This window comes from Myxocyprinus asiaticus, chromosome 33 (assembly GCF_019703515.2).
Source record: "Myxocyprinus asiaticus isolate MX2 ecotype Aquarium Trade chromosome 33, UBuf_Myxa_2, whole genome shotgun sequence".
NCBI lineage: Eukaryota > Metazoa > Chordata > Actinopteri > Cypriniformes > Catostomidae > Myxocyprinus > Myxocyprinus asiaticus.
In genome coordinates, this window is record NC_059376.1 from 2,498,815 (window position 1) to 2,522,316 (window position 23,502).

Sequence of the window (23,502 nt, forward strand, 5' to 3'; positions counted from 1 at the left end):
TGCACAGATCCTGTGCTATAATTGTGAAATTCACAGGGCTCTACTTGGTTTCAAGATAAATTTAGGTTCAGATATCGGTCTTCAGGGCATAAACTGTATATGTGAGATTTCCCATTTGAATGCCGTATGCCTTGATGATTAGCACGATGATGATGATTGTTATTTCACTGATGTCAGGTTCGGTATTGTACCTCCCTGGATGAAGAGGAAAAGCGGGAACTAAAGATTTTCAGTAACCAGCGAAAGCGAGATAATCTAGGCAGAGGCACAGTCCGCCCTCTACCCCTCACCATAACTGGAGCTATATGTGAACAGGTATATAAATAAATGATAAGTAACAACACCCATGCCTTGTTTGAAGTAAAAATATAGACAGACTTATACTATTTGCACCCCAGTGTAATATATGCAATTTTTATATATATAGACTACTAATTAAATAATAATAATACATATATAGAGCCCATATGTTTAAAAACAATTATATTTACAGGATATGTACAGTGTATACATTTACGAAATGTCACAAGCCGGAGTCAGCTTGGGTCACATGAGCTTATTCTGTGGTGCAAATATCTGTGCAGTGTGGCCAATGCTATATACACCTGGGTGCAAGTAGTCAAATTAAGCTTTTTTTAATCATGATCAGAAACTGCATGTGGCCGAGTTGAACAAATAAACAACAAAACATGCAGCACTTGATGATATGTCTCTCTCTCTCTCTAATAGTGTGGAGGTCAAATCAATGGTGGTGATATTGCAGTGTTTGCATCACGGCTTGGCCATGGCCTGTGTTGGCACCCTCACTGCTTTGTGTGCTGCATGTGTGCTGAGCTGTTGGTGGATCTCATATATTTCCACCAGGATGGCAAGATCTACTGTGGCCGGCACCATGCTGAACGACTCAAACCGCGTTGCTCTGCATGTGATGAGGTAAGCCGAACATCTATACAATCCAAGCATCTGTTCCTCTGTGAGAATAAACCCTGATCCCAAACACAGTCCAAAGCATTTCCTTTAGGTGAGCCAAGTATCTGTGAATGCTTAATACCCAGAAGCCCTGCATCAGAACACAAAATCCCTTTTAGAAAGTCTGAACATGTACTACATGGCCAAAGTATGTGGACACCCAAACACCACACCAATATATGGATGTTGAAGCATTGGCAGTATTAGGGAATTAGTCCTCTCTTTGCTGCTATACCAGCTTCTACTCTTCTGGGAAGGCTTTCCACTAGAAATTGGAACATGTCTGAAGGGATTTGCTGCCATTCAGACATAAGCTGGCTCTCATTTGGCATTCCAATTCATCACAAAGGTGCGCATTGGGGTTCAGGCCTGAACTGAGTCTGGTGTGGAAGGACTTCAAAATCCAGCACAAAGTAAACCATTTATATATTGACCTTGCTTTGTCAGGTACTGTCATGCTGGAACAGAAACGGGTCTCATTCTACTAAAAATGTTTGTCAAAGGCAGGGTTACTTGTTCATACTCCAGGAGAGCCTTCCAGCAGAGTTTAGTTCCAATCCTGCTCCAACACACCTGGGTGTTATTTACAAGTAAACCAAAGGCCTTAGTTAGTTGGTTTAGGTGCGTTTAATAAGACTTCCAGGAGCATGAATAAGTAACCCTGGTCTAAGGAGATTACATGGCTGTGTGCTTGATTTTATGCACCTGTTAGTAATGGGTGTTGCTGAAATAGCCGAGTCTGTTAATTAGAAGCAGGTGTCCACAAACTTTGCATATGCCAATAGTGTACTGAATATGAAATTAAGAAATCTCTCTCTCTCTCTGTCTCTCTATCTCTATCCTGTAGATTATCTTTGCAGATGAGTGCACAGAAGCAGAGGGGAGACACTGGCACATGAAACACTTCTGCTGTTATGAGTGTGAGGCTCCATTAGGGGGCCAGCGGTACATTATGCGCGAAGGCCATCCTCACTGCTGCAACTGCTTTGAGTCGCTCTATGCAGAGTGCTGTGATGCCTGTGGAGAGCATATAGGTAAGGGTGGACTACAGTGAGTATTATTTTTTTCTTTTAATAGTTTGGATTTGCTTTTACAGTCTAATGGATTAAGAAACTAAGGGGCAATCCATCAAGGTCCTTCATTCAGTATTTTTTGTATATTGATCCTTTTTTAGTTACATGCTTATACTGTATGTTTCTGATGGTAATCATAAACAGTGATAATGTCGACAAATAATTTTTGAAATATCTGCACAAATATTGCTTAAACATTTCTTAAGGTATACTTACAGTAATAACTTACAGAATACCAAAGAATAATGGATGAGAAGCTAGTTTTCAGTTTGATATTGTCTAAATACTGTTACGCAGTTAGTAGGTGACATTATCTACAGACCAACTGGTTTTAGATGCATTTTTTGCCATTTTGGATTTGTCTGCAAATGCTAATTGAACATAATGTGTGGATTAATTACTGTAACATGTTTTAGGTATAGACCAAGGCCAAATGGCGTATGAAGGTCAACACTGGCATGCCACCGAAGAGTGTTTCAGCTGTGCACGCTGCCATCAGTCTTTGCTGGGACTCCCCTTCTTGCCGAAGCAAGGTTTGATCTTCTGTTCACGTCTCTGCAGCCAAGGAGATGAGCCTGAGTTGTCAGATTCCTCAGATTCTGCCTTCCAGAGTGCTCATTCCAGACAGTCACGCCGCAGCACTCGGATTGGCAAGGATGGCACAAAAGGCAAGAGTGAAGGTATACGACAGACACCATCTGGCCCTACACCATCAACCGGTGACCGGCTGTCAGTAGATGCAGAGCCCCTAGCTGTTCAAATGGATCTCCTCAGTGTATCCAGCCCTGCTCCCAGCCGCACACCTCACCGCACACCGACAAGAACCCCAGGTAGGACGCCAAGTCGGTCTCCGAGTCTGAATCGCGAGCAGACAGTATGGGTGAACAGGGATGAGCCTTACTCCTCCTACGAGTCTCAACCAAGAGATTCCTCCACGCCTCCAAATCCCCTTCAGCTACGGAGCCAGTGTAGCATCCGTAGTGCTTACCCTTCTTCTCCCAGCCAGCCACCCAAGGTAGTGAGCAATCCTGACTCGTGGTCCAAAGAACAACCCGGGGGTAATTCCAAAAAGCCTCCAGTCATGGCTGTTCTGAGAGGTCACTCTTTCAATGAGAACTGGATGCATCATGGCCAGGAATCTGAATTCCATCCTCCTAAGCTCAAAACACAAATGAGCTTCAATGAAGTACCAAGCCATAATTCTAAATTTTTGGACAAGCGCAGTATCAGCGTGCAAGGTTTCCCTCGAGAGATGCGTCCTCCATTGCTGAGAAGAAGACACCAATTTGGGCCAAGCTTTGGCGAGCTTACACCACTAGAACAAACACCCCATGGTTCTGCTGATTCACTGGCCCTGTCCTATGCTACAGGTAGGCACACATTCAGGTAGACTGGTACAAATACACCATATGGACAAAAGTGAATGGACACCCTCTTCTTATGAACCCTCTTCTAATCCACCCATTACCCACAGGAGCATCTCCTTAGACAAACATTTTCTGTAGAATGGAGCATACAAGAGAGCTCTGTGACATTCAATGCGTCACTGCCATAGGATGCTACCAGTAAAATGGTTTAATGACTCTGGTGTGGAAGAACTTGACTAGTTTGTATAAAACCCATTCCTTAACCTCAGTGAACAACATTAGGATGAATTGAAACACAAAAATCAATGCCTGACCACACTGATAATCTTGTGTCTGAATGAAAGAAAATCCCGATGTTACAACATCTAGTGGAAAGCCTTACTAGCAGAGTGGAAGCTATCATGGAAAACCGAATTAAAATCAATGGTTATAAATGACACATTCATTTTGGTGGTCGGGTCTCCACATACTTTGGCCATGTATTGTAGTTTACCATGAGAATCTGTTGCCCTACCTGACAGGGGATTGTTAAAAAAACAGATTACATGGTGTATTCAAACCGGTTCAAATTTTTCTCTGAAGTAACTAACTGTATTTCTGACCACTGCCCATTGTTTCTCTCTTCACCAGGAAACTCGTTGGATGGGACCAACAGGCGTCAGGAACACCTCTCTCGATTTTCTATGCCTGACCTAAGTAAAGACTCTGGGGTAATTGATTCTGAGAAGGGCACCATGGGTACTTTGAACTCGTCGATGCAGTTCCGCAGCACTGAATCCCTGAGTTCTGTCCCTAGACCTCTTGCTGAAATTGGCATGCCTGTCAGACTTAGGTACCCTCCTCCATTATACTGGAATTCTCCCAGAGGACTAAGTTATGAGGAACCAGTCAAAGGTCGCATCGGTCTGGCAGGAAGCATGTCCTGTATGCAGGAAGGTAATGCCCAAGCAATGACACCACAACCAAGACGTGCTAAAACACAAGATTCTCCTCGACAGCAACGACAGAGAGAACGGCACCACCGCAAAAGTCACAAGGGTCACAAATATCATTATCGTTCCCGTCGCTCTCGATCAGACAACGCCTTGCATTTAGCCACCGAAAATCAGAGTTTCCCAGGGGACCCCATTCAGAGATTTTGCGATGACTTTGAGCAACCGTCATCCTCGAGAGTGCCACACAATCTCTTTGGAGCAAATTATGGGTATCGACAGCAGTTCTTTAGGCCATGTCCTCGAACCACCTCTGACCTCACCCTGCAGGACCCAGGTGGTCCACAAATGAGGCAGTATATGGGTAGGTATGGTGAAACAATTGAGGATGAAGATCAGTTTTGTTCTACCTGTTCTTCTTCTTCGGAGGTATCTGATGATGAAGCTTACTTTTTGGGTGAAGCCATTCCACGGCCGGTGCAGCTGCGATACTTTGACAACGAGGAACTGCGACACCGTTATAGTCCAACAATGACGGGTGGTCATGCCCAGTTACATACACGCAAACGACGGAAGAGCAAGAACTGCATCATATCATAAGCAAATGATAATGTGAGGATCTGAGTGTGTTTACGTTTGAGTGGGTGTATGTATTTGTACTCAAATATCCAACTAAATGGGTTCTAATCCTATTTAAGCATGATCCAGTCATCACACAAAGTTATAGATCATGAATTCTGACCTGAAATCATGTATTTACAATGACTGAAGATGGCACTATGATAAAAAGTATTAACTTCTAGTTATTTGATTATTACAATAAATCTTATATATAGCTAAGAATATGATTTTTTTTATGTATAGAGACCTGTGCAATAACAATCTGCAGTGATACTTTAGTTTGGGTTGAGGAAAGGACTCCATGTGCCCTTAACTGTTCAGAATTAGGATATGGATTTTTATCTTGCTTACTCTAAAATGTCTTACGTTCATTAAGTTAAAATAATTTGCGTTTCTCTTGTGAAGAATACAGGATTACCGGTCAGCATATACTAAATAACTCCCAGAGCATAAAAATCTGATTACAATGCTGTTCTGAGATTACTTGTTTGTGAGTATAATAGAAGTCAAGCCTTTTTCACTTTCTCTTTGTTTTTTCTTCTTAATTTTTTGGTATAATTTTGTGGCAATATGGTTTACTATAATCCCCATGTTGCTTACTGTTCTAATAGTTATAAAAAGCTCCCTTAAATGCGCTCTTCATTGTTTTCAACTTGTTTTAATAATGTCACTTTAAACTTAAACATTTTGAAATGTTTATCTTTATGTTGGGCAATGTTGGGTATAGTTCTGTTTTCAATGCAATATACTGTCTTTTCCAAAGTCATATAAAGATGATTTTACCAATATTATCTTAAAATTAAATGTATTCCTAATGATTTGAAAAAAGACTATATATAATTAATGTAGTATTGTAAATGTTTTGTAAATAATGTCTTAAATATTTCTATATTTTGTATCTTCAGATGCATTATTTGTATCATATTGTAGAGTGCAGAAACCTACGGTGATTGCATGTGTATCCCTAGTCGATGTCTTGTATTTGAATTAAATAACAATTTCAACAAACAAACAAAGCCTTTAATTTAGTTTCAGATTGATGAAGTTAAGGTGCTACATTAAAAAAAAAAAAAAATTTGTTTCGTATTGTATTTTCTGGTAATACATTCAGATGAGCCTGTCTAAACTTTTTCTGAACTAAAGTTTTGCATTAGTTTAAGTTGCTTCAGTGTTGCATAATCTCCCTTTGTGGTTTTTCCCACACAGCAAATCTAATATTACAGTTCTAAATATTACAGTAATAGATGACAGTTTCATTTGTAATAACTGCAACAGATGTATTGTATCCTGACATACAAATGGCACCATCAAAATAACACAAACAAGCCAAACACTTCAGTGCACAATAATTCAAATCATGTTACCAGTGTTTCAAGTTTATGTACAATGGCATTCATTATTATTTGATCTGACTTCCACCAATATTTTAGGCTTGTTAACATCATAACATGCTATACATACTGTCTTTATCTGAAACTTTTTAAAGAAATAGTTAATTTAAATAAATGCTACTGTCCACCTGCCAGCAGACATAAAATGTGTAAACAGTTACAGTAATATATTTATAATATTTATAGTATGTCTTAGTTAGCATAATATCTTCTTTTAATACATAATTTACAAATAGTATATACTGTCTGCTTAACTGATCAGTAGGTGATGTCCAATTAAATATGCATATGTTCAGTTATGCATTATATTATGTAATATTAATGTTTATGAAAATCATAATAAAGCGTAACCATTCTATAATATTAATATATATATATATATATATATATATATATATATATATATATATTTAACATGCCGTAATGTAACTGAATAAGATAAGTTCACATTATCCCTTTTTTTTTTTTTCTTGGTTAATGTTTTAGCTTGAATTTCAGTGTATTTTAAAATACAAATCTAAGCAATTAAACTCAGAACATCAGCAGAGAAGAGAAGAGAAGATTAATATTATACTCCCATAAGACAACATCTGCAAATTACTATTCGAAAAAAAAAAAAAATACATAAATCAGGCTAGACATTATTTCCAATTCAGAGAATATCTGACATTGCATGGTACACAGATAAAATTATACCTTCAACTACTTATGGTGTTGAGCAGTTAATTTTTCTTTCTTTTTTTCTTTTTTCTTTTTTTTTACATTTACTGATGCAGTCTTTTTAAGCCTTCAGTATCTTTCTATCAGGATGACTCACAGACTTTAAGATGATATTTATTTGATGAATATAAAAAACAGAAATGTAATGTCTCTCTTTGGCGTAAGCCCCCGCTGGTGGTCCGAAGAAGTTGTACTCGGAACAGTCATATCCGAGATTGGAGGCAGGGGGCAAGGGGCCTACCCCTGTGTAGGACGGGACTCAACCTGTGGTGGTGGGGTGGTGGAGGTTGCTGTGTTGGCACACTGAAACAGCAGTGTGATAGATTGTGAGCAGCCTTATAAAGCAATGGCTGACGCATGATTGGCTTGGAGTAACCTATAACATAGCAGAGTAACGGTGTACAGCTGTGAGTCTTCCCGCTAGAACTACTCTACACTTACATTTCCCGGAGATATACTTACCTGCCAAGTTACTGATCTAACCTAACCCTAAAACATGACAGTGAAGTGAACCCAAGTCCTTAAAAAGTTTTGCACTCATCACTAGATGGAGTGTACTTTTGAGGTGGATGGATTGTCTGGCTCTCTGGAGTCATACTCTTGAATAAAATCCTCCATGGCTTCGACGCAACGCAAGCCAATATCCCTCAAGTTTTCACGCAGAGACAGCTGAATTGGCCTCTCCAAGGATGGATCCTTGGCCACTAACATCTTCACAACCATCCCAAATGTATCACAGTCCTGTCGGTACACCTGTAGGGATACACACAAATTATGACACACATGTACAAACTATTGTAAATGTAAACAAAGTTGTTGTTTTGTTTTTTTTAGCATATTTACTAATTGTACAACCAATTGCTAGCCACTAACTTATCTTATATTTTAAATATGGCCCTAACTCATTTTAGATGTAAATTATGTAATACAGTGAAGAGGAAGGCATATTTTATTAACTCTACTTCTAACCCAAACCCCAACCCTAAACCTAACCGTAAGTGGAGTAAAAATGTGAACATCTTAATTGTGCCAGTCGTTGGTTTTGCTAAGGCAGTAGATGCCTGGTTTCGACGTGAGACAAGAACCCATGTCTCAGACACTGCTGATTCAACATGTTACTGGTCATTACATGTTACACTTGAACTGATGTAAAAATGTGTGACAGGAGATGCCGAAGAATGGGGTCGATGTCAGGGTACTGGAACATATGGTAGAAACATGTTGACTTCCCATGTGATCTTGTATATGCAATACGCAAGTCCAGCTGCACAGTAATCCATAAAATCCATCAAACTATTTGTGGCTGGGTCCAATAGTGTTTTTAACTGGCCTTAATCTTTTAAAAATAGTTCCTTTGCAAAACTGTCATATCTTGTTGTGTCTGGTTTACAAGCAATCCATGCTAAAATGTGCTGAACACACATAATACAATCAATGGTGAAAGTGCTACACATACAAAATCCTACAGTGGCGCATCAGGAACTTTGTTAAACTTCAGCCGTCTTTCCCTAATGTTGGGATGCTTCCACAGAGGTCAAAGCAGAGATGCTGGTCTTTTTACACACATGATGGGAAGCGGTTCTCCAAGCCAGCAGCAGCAGCTGAATGGAGCAGAACTAAATGTGTTTTTAGATGTTACATTTGTTCAGCTCTTAAAAGGGTCACACATCTCCAGAAATGCATCAAAATGGTCAAAGATGTCCATCTAGTGCCTGTTTACATTTACAATTAAAAATAGCACAGATGGGGGCCTGGGTAGCTCAGTGGTAAAATATGCTGGCTACCACCCCTGGAGTTTGCTAGTTCGAATCCCAGGGCATGCTGAGTGACTCCAGCCAGGTCTCCTAAGCAACCAAATTGGCCCGGTTGCTAGGGAGGGTAGAGTCACATGGGGTAACCTCTTCGTGGTCACCATAATGTGGTTCGTACTCGGTGGGGCGCATGGTGAGTTGAGAGTGGTTGCCACGGCGGATGGCGTGAAGCCTCCACACGCACTGTCTCCGTGGCAATGCGCTCAACATGCCACATGATAAGATGCACGGGTTGACGGTCTCAGATGCGGAGGCAACTGGGATTCGTCCTCCACCACCTGGACTGAGGCGAATCACTATGCAACCACGAGGACTTAAAAAGCACATTGGGAATTGGGCATTCCAAATTGGGAGCTTTTTTTATCAAAGCTGTCTAGATGGGAACAAGAAGTTGTCCTGTTTAAGTCCCCTTTGTTGTGCAGGAATAGTAGGCCTATCTGTCCTTCTCTCTTCTCTAAAGCTGACTGAGAACCAGTGGGCAGCCAAGGGTGTGATGATGTAAAAGTAGGCGTTGATGTCTTGCTGTAGAGGCAGTCATGCATTATTGAGCTCCTGTGTGATGTCTAGTCTGATGTCTGTGTGATGACTAGATGATCTAGTATGGAAGCAGGCCGCGCCAGCCGCCTATCCTGTTCTTTCAGGGGGAAAAGACCTCACGGAAACCACATCCTGCCCGGAGGGGAGGTAAAATGTGGCAAGCATGTCATGTGGGCTCAGAGCCACACATGGAAGAGGCGCGGTGGTAGGTCCTGCTTGAAAGGGGAGGAGCTCTACAAACACAGCGACCAGGACAGAGAGGGCTCTGTCGAAAGGAGACACAGGTCTGCCGACAGGGAGACCGTACTGCGGAAAATACATCACAGGGGGTTACCGGAGTAACCAGCACCTGTGGAGCACCTACCTCAGTAAGGGAATATTAGCACATGTACTGGTTCCAGCTGTGAATTCCTCTGCTGAATTCGCGACCACAGGGCTAGGGAGGAAGGACATCCAGGGTTCATGGGTTCGTGAACTCGCACGGGAAAAGAAGCGCACATCTTCGCCTCTTTGGAGGGGAAAGGTGCTATACGCAAATGATACACCTGACCAGCTGTCCATATTCCCGAACTTACCTGTTCGTACCTGACAGAACATGGGATGAAACCGGCTCAACCCGGAGATTGTAAAATCTCGCGAAGGTATTGGGTGTCGCCCAGCCCGCTGCCCTGCAGATATCTGCTAGAGAGGTGCCATGGGCCAGTGCCCACGAGGATGCCAGACTCCTCGTGGAGTGTGCTCGTATTCCCGAAGAGGGCGAGGTCGGTCGCCGAGCACAGCTCCTGCATCACATCAGGATCAGGACTACCCACGTGCAGTTCCTTTAGTGCCTTGGCCTGGTGTACTTGCAGGAGGGCCATGGCATGCAGGGCAGAGGTGGCCTGACCAGCGGCGCTGTAGGCTTTGGCCATCAGAGATGATGTCGTCCTACAGGCCTTGGAAGGGAGTGTTGGGCGATCCCTCCAGGTGGCTGCGCTTTGTGGGCACAGGTGCACCGCAACCGCCTTATCCACCTGAGGGATCTCCGTATACCCTTGGGACGCCCCGCCATCGAGGGTAGTGAGAGCGGACAAGCTGGGAGGCCGTGAGCGGCGCCCCGAACCCAGGAACCAATCATCTAGCCGCGAGGGCTCAGGGGACCCGACACATGGCTGGGCAAGCATGGAGGTCATCTCGCCGTCAGTCTCAGAGTCCTCGGCATCTGACATCGCCAGTACGCTCTCCGATACAGCGATCGAGCACTCATCCCTCTCCGGAGCTCCGAAAGGGACACTAAGCTGGCCCTGGGGCGAGCTGGTCTCCTCTCGGAACTCGCCGGGGGCAAATGAGCGTGGAATGAGCCACGCCCATTGAAGCCCCCAAATCGCCTCCAGCGCCAGCCGGGCCAGCCTTGTACCCGGAGGTAAAAGGCGAGGCGCGAAGGGCGGCTAGAGTGGCTTTCCCACGGAAGATGGAAAGCCGCGACCGCAACGTTGCCATGGTCATATTCTTGCAATGAGAACATGAACCATCCACGAACGCTGCCTCAGTGTGATCGCTGCCCAGACACGTGAGTCAGCGCCCGTGGCTGTCTGAAGCGGAGAGATAGCGACCACATCCAGGAATCACACATTTTGTGCATTTTGAACTGTTCTGAGACCAGTGCAGACAGACATTAATTATATATAGTCTTTTTTCAAATCATTAGGAATACATTTAATTTTAAGATAATATTGGTAAAATCATCTTTATATGACTTTGGAAAAGACAGTATTAAGTCATTCACTAACTAGGAAGCAAGGGAGCATCCTATAGCTTTCCTATGCAGCCTAATGCATTCACTTCTAACATCTGGTCAAAAGTTCAGGCTGTAGATGATGTTTGGACCACTCAGCATGTTTGTCAGACACGTGACAATGATAATCAGTACATAGATTCAGAATTTTATTTTAACATGGTTGGCACTGATTGGATGATGCTGGCCATTACTTTGAATCAGAAATAATTATGCTAATTTCTGATTGGTAAAATGCTTCAGTTTGAGTGCAAAGAGAGAACATTGAGATTTTGTTGCCAAAGTAGAAATAACATTGTAAAATTAAAGTAAAATCATGTCAAATCATTTTTATTTGCAGTTTTTTTATTTGTGCTTTTTCCAATACACATTGTTCCAAAGCAGCTTTACAGAAAATCAGTGGTAATGTCTGTAACATCTCAAAAACAAGAATAACCAACACTCCTAGAAACATGATGAACAATTTGATAAAAAAAAATCTGACTTTCTATAGCTTGGTATTATTTTAAATTTAACTACTTAGTCCTGCTGTCCCTACTTGAGGACATAAATTTCTAGGCAAACTATTTGCTCTACAAAATAATAATAATAATAATAATAATCTTGCATGTTTTTTAGGGGCTTCTAGTTACAAATCAAAATAGGAAGTGAAAAATGCGCACAGCAGTCGCGGTCGGGTCTGCAAAGACGCAAATTAAATGTCATCTCAAGCGGTTCATTTCCACGATTTGGTACAACTGCGTTCATATCAGCAGCGAACCGTACTGGAGTTCACATGAACAGTACCTCAGACCACCTTTTCAAGCGGACTTGGGTGTGGTTCCCGGGTGCGCACCCAAGTTCGGAAAACAGCGTTCACATTACCCAAACGAACCAAACTTTTACATCATTCGAACCCGGTTGCACACTAAAAGTGCTAGGCACCCTAAGAGGCTCTTACAAATGCATAGAATGTAATGGGTCAATTGAGCAGGTAGAGGGTGTTTATTTAGTTTTAGTCCTAATGGTAAACTCTTGGAATGGGTCAAGATACAATGCACACATACATTATTCTGAAGATCCTGTTATCATAACAACCCCAACTGTACCCTGTCTTTGAAGAATGCTACAAGTTTGATAAGGCAGGAATGTCTGCATGGCATCACGGGTTACATTCACATTTTCATTAATTCATTTGGCAGATGCTTTTATCCAAAGTGACTCACAAAATGAGGAAGTATACAACATCAGTGATGCAATAAAGAAAATAATACATAAGTAAAAATATATCCAATGAAAATAGACACTCAATGATTTAAGTCATCTCTGTAGAGAATATTAGAATATCTGAAGGCAAACATGGCTGGTTTATTTCTAAATGTCTAATATCATTGGAACAGAATTTTAGTAAAGGTGATAATGTTTGGTTTAAAACTCTATATTTTGGCGTATAATAGTGCTGTACCTTGTCAGTTGTAGTGAGACTGCTGGGCTGTCTAGCTGTTTGATTCCCTCCATAGCACTTTAAGGTAAAAAAACCAAAAAACTCTCAATTCAAATGGGTCACGTAAGTGTTGTGGTGTTCACCGCGAGTGATCCTCTCTGCACTCTCCTGTCTCTGGAGCATAAATATTAGGAAGCACGCACCATTCAAGAGATAGAGAGCGCAACACTCACGTGAAACACAGATGCTTGTGTCAGATGAGAGGCAAATTTAGCAAGTATTAAGTGTTTATTGACGCAAGATTAATGTCATTTGAATTTGCTGAAGTTCATGAAATTTTCAGTGCCTGAAAGCCCTGCCCACTGATATATGCACATGGTGCACACATGGATATTTACATATCGCAATATACGCGATATAGCAAAATTTGGGTTGACACTTTATATTGTCGCCATGATATATATCCTCATATCGCCCAGCCCTACTTGCAACCACCTAGCAAAGCCTAGTGACCACTCAGAACACCCTAGCAACCACTTAGCAACTCCTAAGCAACCACCCTAAACACCCTAAAAACACACAGCAACAAGCAAAAACAACCTACAAACACCTGAAATACCTTAGCAACCAGCCAGATCACCCTAGCAAAATCTTAACCCTCTGGGGTCGACGGACACGCCGGCGCGTCCTGCTGGATTTTTTCCGCATAACAGCAGAAACAACTTAAAATACTCCGTCATTTTTGGGCATACAGATAAGTGTAAGACATCATTAGAGACTATAAAGGGTCTACTTTTAATTGTGTACACACAATAACAACAAAACCTTGTGCTTTTGTAAAATAAAGAAAATAAACAGGGTGCGCTTTCAGCCGTCAACGAGCATCTTTCTGAAACACGTCACAAAAATGAACAGAAACTCCGTGAATATTTATCACACACACATGAAACATACGTCTAAAGAAAGCTTAAAATGTCTAATTTTAAATAAAACAATTCAAATTTAAACAAATATTCTCCTGCAATGTAATCTGTATGAAACAAAGCGATGTACAGTTTCTCCTGGCTCAGCTAATTATCTCTAATGAGATCACACCCACCAGCAGAGCGCGCTATTCATACGGTAATGTGCTGAGGCGATCAATGCAAATGGTAAACGCCCCCAACAATGCCTTAAAAAGCATCAAGTTCATCCACTTTCTTGCGCGTTTGGAAGATGGCATGCTACACAGGTGAGGAAGCTCTTCAGATGGTCCTGAATAGTGATGAAGAGTTCACATTTTCCTCAGAAGAAAAGCGGGAGTCCGACGAGGAACGTTTGCATTTTGAAGAGCGACTTGATCCAGCCGAGGATACAATTTCGGATGAGTAAGTCATTTAGTTTTACTTACATATTAGCTGACATGCTATTTTATATAAACGTACATATTTTACTAGTTGGACTATTTCCAGACTTGCCAGCCAGTATTCAAAGTATTGAAATTTGAAATGTCCTAATAGGCAAGTTTTAGTTACATTTAAATGTTGTTTCGGCTAAAGCAGGTATTTAAATTGTATGCTGTATGATATAAATATGATATGTAATATGAATGTTTAGATTACATTTTAACCCGTGTTTATGCTGCCTCATTATCATCGATGAAGCTTGTGCTTGCAAATATCTGTACGGGTGTAAATGTGTAAAATGTGCTGTACATATGCCCATATTAGAAAATCAGCATATTAGAATGATTTCTGAAGGATCATGTGACACTGAAGACTGCAGTAATGATGCTGAAAATTCAGCTTTGATCACAGGAATAATAGAAATAGAAAAGTTATTTTAAGTTGTAAAAATATTTCACAATATCACTGTTTTTGCTGTATTTTTGATCAAATAAATGCAGCCTTGGTGAGCAGAAGAGACTTCTTTTAAAAACATTAAAAAATCTTACAGATCTAAAATTTTAAATGGTAGTGTAGGTCTAAAGTTTTTAAGTAAAGTCTTTATGTAAAGAAAATGTAAAGTCAGATTACTTCTTTTAACTTGTGAATAAGCTACAAACAATACATTCATTCTCTCTCAGGGGAGGGGTCTTTGTCTCTTCAGGTGTGAATCACATCAATATTCATGATCATCCACGCCTCCTCTCATATGGCCTTTCTAACACTAAAAGTGTCTTACAAAAGTTAAATGACTATATTGTTTTGTATGAATGAGTGATCAGGATGGTTTTCACATCATTTTTGTAGCAAAAACTCTAGGCTACAAGATCCAGTTCTCAAAAGTCTTGTGAACAAATGTTTAGTATGTGTTATATGGCCTTATTTCAGTGACTTAAAATGTTTTTTTTTTTTCAAAAACCACACATAAACATTATTTTCTCAAAAATACAAACATGTACATACATGTTGTTCACATATTATTGTAGCCCAGTTTGTGCTGAATACAGTGTTATCAGACTTTAGCCATTAATATGTTTTTAAGCAACTGAAAAAAGCACAAATGTTGAAATCAAGCTGCCAAAACAACTCGTTCTCTACTTTCTCCACATTGTGATGTCACACTGACCGTCTCCACAACAACACATCAACGCCTACTTTACCTTATCACTTCTGTAGCCCCGCCCATTAGTGGTGAGCAGTGAGATGACAGGTCAGTCAAGAACAGAGAGCCAATCAGAACAGTGAGCATTTACTGTCAAGTCTTAAAGGAGAAGCAGCAACATAACTGAGTTTTTTGTGCAAGTGAACCTCAAGGAATATATTAAAATAATAAAACAAGGCATGTCATGACCACTTTAATGAAAACTGTAAATGAAATATTAAATTGAATATTAAATTGTCATATGAGCTTAACTTGTATTGAACCTGGAATATTAATTTACTGGCACACCATACTACAAGTGCTGTTGTCAGATTTTCTGAAAACTACATGTGACCATGACTGACAGCTTTACACTGCTTCCGTCCCCCATGCTGCACCATGATGCTGGTGTGGGTGGTGTGAAATAAAGGAAATTTGCATGAGGAGATGACTAAAGCGTCCCTGAATCAGTCAAGAGACAGGACAAACAAGCAGTCATACAGCTTTTGCTGCTCATGACAAAATGTCCACTCATTGATTTGTCGCAATCCTTTGTTGAAGAGTACAAAGGCTGAACCTGATGAGTTAACGAAAATTATTTATTCATTTATTTTTCATTTCATTTATTTTTTCTTTTAGTTTTCATTAATGATCACCACACCACTCAGACGGGCGTGTGTTTCATTCAGCTGCACTAAGTCTGGCTGTTTCTGAACATAAGAACGTGTGCTGTCTGTGTGTGTACACCCTCCAATCCTTTTCAAAATGTTGAATGCTGTTGCTGCCTCAACAATTAAAGTCACCATACAGTACAGGAATGACTCAAAATGCCATAGTAACAAAAGACAAAAAGAAGGGCCCATTTTGGCATGTTTAGTTGGTACTGGACATTGATCCATGTCACGTTGATCTAGTCAATGAATGTGCTTTCATGATCAGTCTCTGCTGTCACTCACGTGCCACTGCCCATTCCCTAGTCTGGCAGGATTTGGTATTCTGCTGCATTTCATTTCAAAATGGTTGTAAAGGGTGCTCTTTAAAGAAAACATTTATGTGAACAGTTTCCATTTTTGTGTTAATCTCAAGTGGGCTAAAAAAAACCTCACAAACACACACAATCATCTCTCACTTAATTACCACACACGAATTGTGGAAGTCATCACTGCTGAGCGAGAAAATTTGTGATAGATGCTTGCTGTGTCCCGTCGTAGGTGACATTAAGATGCATTAAGACTCAGCACGTTCACACACAAACACTGTAACTGACTGTTTCTCACCCAGTCGATGCACGCACGCACACACACACACACACACACACACACACTCACTCACTCTCTCACACACACACACACACACAAGCTCTGTTCCAAACCCCCGAGGGCTGCTGTGCAAGAAAACATGTCCAGGTCATTTCACCCTAACATGAAAAGAAAGAAATAAGAAATTGTATTTTGCATAAAAGTCTTTGGGTAAAAAAAAGCACACTGAACTGTACTAACTGAAAAATAAATGCACTTCATTGACAGTTTGAGGATGCAATTTCATATGGTTGCATATTAAATCTGTGAACATTTCAATTGAAAACATTTTGCACAATATTTCATCATAAAAAAATCAATAATAAATATTCACCTTCCAAAGTTCAGTTACAAAATATTATTTTATATATATATATATATATATATATATATATATATATATATATATATAATATATAATCTTTATTTTTCAACAAATAATATATGGCACATAATATTTCACTTTGCAAACTTGCCTCTAAAAGTTCAGTAGCCAAATGTGGTTGGAAATTCAACCTTCCATAAAAAAGCCAAAGGTTTGGATCAAAGTTTTTTGTATTGTGACATTATTTTCATGACAATTAAGTGTATCCCATTTACAGGTAGTACAACAAATACTATAATGTAATTTAAAATGTAAATATTATTATTGTTGTTTTCTTTTTTACATTACAGTAATGAGAATGACTTTTTAAGGGGAGAAAATGTGCTTCACTGTCATGAAAATAATGTCACAATGCAAAAAAATCTTTAAAATATGTTACATTAAGCTTAATCGACAGTATTAATTTCAACTTTTTGTTTTATAATGGAAGTAAATTGGGACAGTCCTAAAAATGTAAAAAAATACACACTATTTCAAAAGTAGTCACACAAATTAAATATAATACATATTAAGATGTAAGCATAATATGTTTTAACCAGTTTGATAAAAATGCTTATACCATGGTCTGTTCTAATACTCAATTCTGACTGGCTGGAATGCGGGCAGCTCAAAACGCTGAATGCATAGTTTTAATTACTGTTTGATATTAATGGACTATTTGTAACCATAGCAACATAACATTACAGAGCAAGCTGAGTGAGCTAAAGCAATTGAAAACATTTCATAACAACTTTTATCAGTTTTGCTAATATAATGTAATTCGCGCTCACACATCTCTGACTCAAACACTCAAGGGAAAGAGCTGTTTGTTTATAAAACGCAGGCAGCATTTTGCGGTGAAGTGCTAACGTGCAAGGACAAATTGCAATTTCATTAATATAGTCAATCATGCAGCCTTGATGGATACCATACCGATGTCTCAGAGGTCAAAATCTGCAGGTTCCAGAATGATTTGAATTGTTTTCCTCTTATTATACAGTAAGTGCTACTTTTACTGTCACTGCCATGTTTGTAATGTCGGTTTTTCCACATTAATGTGAAAATGACCATGAATAAAAATTAAATAATAAATTTTATCTGGAGTGCCAACCCCTCTACATTCTGTGAATGTTATTATTTCTAGATTGTGCATTTAAATTCACAGTTTTGACCAAGTGCGTTCGCACTACTTTTTCTCTATCTGATTTCGAAGAGGCGGAGCTGCAGAACTAACAGCCCTTAGATAAAATGAACCAGTATTTTTTATTCTTCCACTCAAAATTTGCATTGCAAAAAAATATGACAGCTGTAACTAATCAATTCTGGCAAGTGACCATGGTATAAGAGGGATAATCCACGGCTAGGTGTGCATTAAATGATTTTAAATGCACTTCGTGAAGGCAACCACCCTCTGCTTCGCATCAGGTGATTCTTCATCTCCATGTCGTGCATTTAAACGAAATGATCATGAATGCAGCTCATGGAAATCATGAACGCGGCTTCACAATTGTGCAGCAAAGTGGATAGCCACAATCCATCAGTTGATTAATATTGTGGAGGATTAGAGTTTAAGAGATTTAATGCCCATTGCAATGAATATGCAATCTACAGTATGTGGGGACTAGTAATTTCAATTCAATTAGTCAATCTGTGATTAATCGTGATTAACTATGAAAAATTGTGTGATTAATCATGATTACAAATTTTAATTGACTGACAGCACTAATATATTTATATACATTATATATATACAGTGCATTCATAAAGTCTTCAGACCCCTTCATTTTCTTCACATTTTGTTATGTTTCAGTCTTGTGCTAAAATGCTTTAAATTATTTTTTTTCACATCAATCTACACTCCATATCCCATAATAACAAAGCAAAATCCTGATTTTTCATAACTTTGCAAATTTATTAAAAAGAAAAAACTGAAATATCACATTGACATAAGTATTCAGACCCTTAACTCAATACTTAGTTGGAGCACCTTTGACAGCGATTACAGCCTCAAGACTTTTTGGATATGATGTGACAAGCTTTGCACACCTGGATTTGGGGATTTTCTGTCATTCTTCTCTGCAGGTCCTCTCAAGCTCTGTCAGGTTGGATGGAGACCGTCGGTGGACAGCCATTTTCAGGTCACTCCAGAGATGTGGGTTCAAGTCCGGGCTCTGGCTGGGCCACTCAAGGACATTCACAGAGTTGTCACTAAGCCACTCTTGCGTTGTCTTGGCTGTGTGCTTAGGGTCATTGTCCTGTTGGACGTGAACCTTTGGCCCAGTCTGAGGTCCTGAGTGCTCTGGACCCGGTTTCCATTAAGGATGTCTCTGTATTTTGCTGCGTTCAGCTTTCCTTCAACCCTGACCAGTCCCCCAGTCCCCCAGTCCCTGCCACTGAAAAACACCCCCACAGCATGATGCTACTATCACCATGCTTGACCGTTGGTATGGTATAGCGCAAGTGATGAGTGGTGCCTGGTTTCCTCCAGACATGACACTTGAAATTGAGGCCAAACAGTTCAATCTTCGTTACATCAGACCAGAGAATTTTGTTTCTCACAATCTGAGAGTCCTTTAGGCGCTTTTTTGCAAATTCCAAGCAAATTTATCTTTCTGAGATGCTATTCTTTTCACCATAATTGTACAGAGCAGTTTTCTGAGTTACCATAGACTTTGTCAGTTTGAACCAGTCTGGCCATTCTCTGTTGACCTCTCTCATCAACAAGGCATTTCCATCCACAGAACTGCCACTCACTGCAGAGAGCCGTAGGCAGTCAAAGCAGTGCTGATTTAGGGCCATATAGCATGATTGCAAGTGTGATATTGCTTATATACAACAGTTCAATGAGGTAAAAAAAATTAGGTAAAACTGAGTACGGTCACAAAAAATGCATTTGTGCATGGAACTACTTTCTTATGCGACAGATCAGAATCTGCCGTTGAATGTTCAAACCAAATGATGCATCCAAGCCTCTCAAAAACGTCACTTTAGAACTAGTATCATGGCTTGGGCTGTTTCTAACAAGTTATTGGAGAAATGATGTATGTGTGTGTGTGAGATAAGAGAGAGAGAGAGAGAGAGAGAGAGATGGAGCATGTGCGATCACCTGCGTCTGCTGCCACTCTCAAACAGAGATGCTGTAGTATGTTAGTCAGCATTCTGAAGATAATGCCATTTTGGTCAAATGCATCCTATTTTCTCTGTGGAAAAATAGCCATCTGAGTAGGGGTATTTCTCCCTATTTCATGGTAGCCGGTGCGCAAGTCACTATAGAAACCACAATGTCCTCCGCCATTTTGAACAGTATGTCCTCTCCAATGTGGAAAGTCCGGTAAGAGGTAAGTGCCTTGAGATTGAGTAATTAATCAGTCTGTTATGTCTCTCAGCTGTGATGAGCCCAGTTGTTAGTTTAAAGCCTTTTAAAGCTATTTCCTAGCTTTAGTACTGTAGTATTAATACGAGCGATCATGTAGTGCTGATGAATGAAAATACTGACTGACAGCTCTGACTAAATACATGTTGTCTCAGCTGACTCATTTACACACAAAAATGTCTTTTGTCACCACCTGCTGGCTAAAATCTGGGATGTCACAAAAATACATGTAAAGAGATAGCGCTTAACACATCTGCACTGCTCTTACAATTTAGTTTAGAATGGCATGAACACAAGCGAAGTGATACACACAGTGAAGCGTCCGAGTGCTAATGGTGTAAGATATCAGTACTCATGGAACGTCTCTCGTCCAATCAGATTCGAGGACCGGAACTAACTGTTGTGTATATATACATATAAACACGCATATACTGTATGTTGAGTGGATTACTTCAATTTGGTTTTGCCTCATTGAGTGTTTGGTCACTGTTACATAAAAGCATTACATACTATCTTACATAAGCCAATCCAAGTCAATATAAACGTTCTATATTGCTAACAGAGAAATCATAAAATAATCCTTCATCTTGTGCATTTCTACATTGATAACCAAAGTTATGTATATTTGTGTGCTGAAGAAGCATGTATCTGTGAAAAAATCATTACTGCTGTTTGCCTGTATTAACCATAGGTAACTGTGTGTGTGTGTGTTTGAGCTGCTATTACCAGATCTCTTCAAAATAACACCTAGTGCCTCATCCGTGGTAACCATAGAGATTGTGTGTGTGTGTGTGTGTGTGTGTGTATGTGTGTGTTAGGGGGTATATTATCATTCTGTATGTATCCGAGTCATCTGCTCATGAGCTGTGCTGTGTGATTTCATAAAAATAAAATAAATTACGATAATTGCAATGAAAAAAATGGTATAATAGAATCAGATTTAACTTTGGTACCTTGTGTAAATCAACTAAGGCACAAATTTACCAGCAGGGATCAAAACACATACTATGCTGTTCGAAATAGCATACTACAGCACTACTTGTGTTACCATATTAAAACTGGTTAATGTACCAGTATATCAATACATACGAATTAGAGGTCAAAGGATATAGGATTTTGCTGATATGATAATAAGGTGTTGGAAGAAAGCTGGTAACCGATTAATCGCAGGCAATTTTTAAAATGTATTTACTGAATGTGTAAAACATTTTCTTAGTCTTTCCTGTTACAGGGCAGCACATATTTAGAGACTACAAGAGTTGAAAAAGAAAGAAATCCCAGATGCAGTTTACTGTGCCACCAAAATACCAATAATAACCAGAATTTGTTGTTTTGTTTTTTTTTTTTGCATAACGCGGGATATTTACATATAAATAAGCCAGAAATACACCGGAACCTATTATTTTTAAAAGTCAGAGTACTCCCACAAATAAAATATGCAATCGTATAATCATCTACAACATATAATGATAGAAACACAGTAGTACTTCATCAGCAGCAGATCATCAGCGATCCCTTGTGATAAATGTCTGGCCTGATTGTGAACCACTCTGAAACCACAGGAAACACTGTATCACGAGCTGCCCGTGTGCTTGGAGAATGTGCAACCATGGCACATCTTCACTTTGAAGCATGCAGCCTTTGCCAATTAAATAATTACATTAGCCCATACCGTGAATCCTGTCTTTTAATTTGAAAAATAACAATAAAAACATTTGTTCTGCCATTTAAGATATTTTATAAATAAGACTTTTTATGGCTTTAAATTTTGAAAACTGATTTCAAGGGCTTCCAACAGCATCACCGACGACTACTGTGATCCAGACACCTGAATCATCATTTTAACATGCTGAAAGTGCACTTGACAACACCGCATATCTTGATATATATAAGAGTATAATGCTTTTCTTTGTTATTTAATCATACATTTATGAATTTCCATGATCAATGGAAAATTTACACAAACATCTCTTTTAAATAAAATTCAGTTGACCTCCTGTTTTTCTCAAGCGTTAATAGTGTGATGTTATCTACGCCAGGCAAAAAGCACAGAGTTTTGTAAATAAAGCACAATCTATAATGAGTCTAATTTACATAGAAAGGAGACCATGATTTTTAAATCTCAAGACACAGCGCTATTTTATTGCTGATTGCGACTGCTTAAACTTGCAGGTGGTTAGTGAAAAAGAAGCAGGTTTTTGAGCTGCAATACTATGCACAAAATTTGGAAATAGTACAAAATTGGGAAAATAAATACAAAATAACTGTATTTCTGAGATGGTAACTGGAAACCCCTTGCGATGGACACAATGTGGCAATGTGTACTGATATATAATGAGTATTGTTTCACATACTATTAAAAAAAACAAAAAACAGTAGGCAGTATACCGCATATGCAGCACAGTTTAGTGTTCTATTTCAAACATCGCAGTGATGACACAGTCTAACACAGTAACGGTGTGTTATTATACAGTGAAAATGGATCCTTCAGATACATTTACCTCTTCTATCTGCTCCCGTTTTCTCTGTATGGCTCTATTTCGAGCTGCTGCACGTGTCAGAGATGGGAGAGCGTCTCTGGCCTGACCTTCTTGTGACACCTGCAGGGGTCACCAAACAAAACACACCACACACTTTACATGAAAACAGTACACAATAGAGCTTGAAAAATTATTTTCTCTTTTAACAAATGGTCAGTGAAAGGAGTGCTTAAACTTCAGTAAATTTTTATCGTCAAGCTCAGTAGCTCAAACTAAATATTACATGAGCTGTTTAATTTTCTATTCATTTTATATGAGGTTTGCCATTTTTCAGCCCTGCTACCCTGTTGAGGGCAATATGTGGGGCACAGCTAAACATTTATTAAAATAAGTACAATCAACAAAAAATTCAAGGAATTTACTGTAAAATCAATTCAACTGAAGTCAAAATACAACATATCTGTTACAACTATCTAATTAGTTCCTGTTTCAAAAAACATGGGGTTTGTGCCACCACTGTTCTTTCATTTCAAAATACAACCTCAGTTCTGAATTAGATGATGGAAAATGCTAATAAAAACTGAAAGGAGTGATTTGTAAATTCTATTCACCCTGTGCTATATTTAAAGCAATACAACAACATATTATTTGACATTTTACCTTATGAATGTATTTTTTTTTTTAAATACACACTAATTTTTAAATCAGATAATTGCAACACGCTACAAAAAAGTTGGGACAGTCAAGTGTTTACCTCTGTGTAACATAATTCCTTCTAATAACACTTATTAAATGGCACCCTTA

The 23,502-nt window shown here is 39.4% G+C and overlaps 2 protein-coding genes across 5 annotated transcripts in view; one reads left to right on the forward strand and one right to left on the reverse strand.

Annotated features, from left to right (window-relative positions):
- Positions 1-6,913, forward strand: part of LOC127424009 (prickle-like protein 2) — a 100,859-nt gene extending 93,946 nt beyond the window's left edge. For both annotated transcript variants that reach the window (XM_051668765.1, XM_051668764.1), the window contains exons 4-8: positions 178-315; positions 730-933; positions 1,817-2,003; positions 2,459-3,412; positions 4,040-6,913. In XM_051668765.1, the coding sequence (XP_051524725.1) occupies positions 178-315; positions 730-933; positions 1,817-2,003; positions 2,459-3,412; positions 4,040-4,941 (2,385 nt within the window). In that variant the 3' untranslated portion in view covers positions 4,942-6,913. The remainder of the gene's footprint in view (positions 1-177; positions 316-729; positions 934-1,816; positions 2,004-2,458; positions 3,413-4,039) is intronic.
- LOC127424030 (periphilin-1-like) overlaps positions 1-23,502 on the reverse strand; it is a 50,738-nt gene that overhangs the window by 9,579 nt on the left and 17,657 nt on the right. Inside the window, exons 5-6 of one of the 3 annotated variants that reach the window (XM_051668811.1) lie at positions 22,720-22,818; positions 6,006-7,826 (exon numbers count right to left, since the gene is read on the reverse strand). In XM_051668811.1, the coding sequence (XP_051524771.1) occupies positions 7,617-7,826; positions 22,720-22,818 (309 nt within the window). In that variant the 3' untranslated portion in view covers positions 6,006-7,616. Of the gene's footprint in view, positions 1-6,005; positions 7,827-21,030; positions 21,769-22,719; positions 22,819-23,502 lie in introns of those variants that run through there. The other 2 variants (XM_051668813.1, XM_051668812.1) reach the window with 2 other exon arrangements.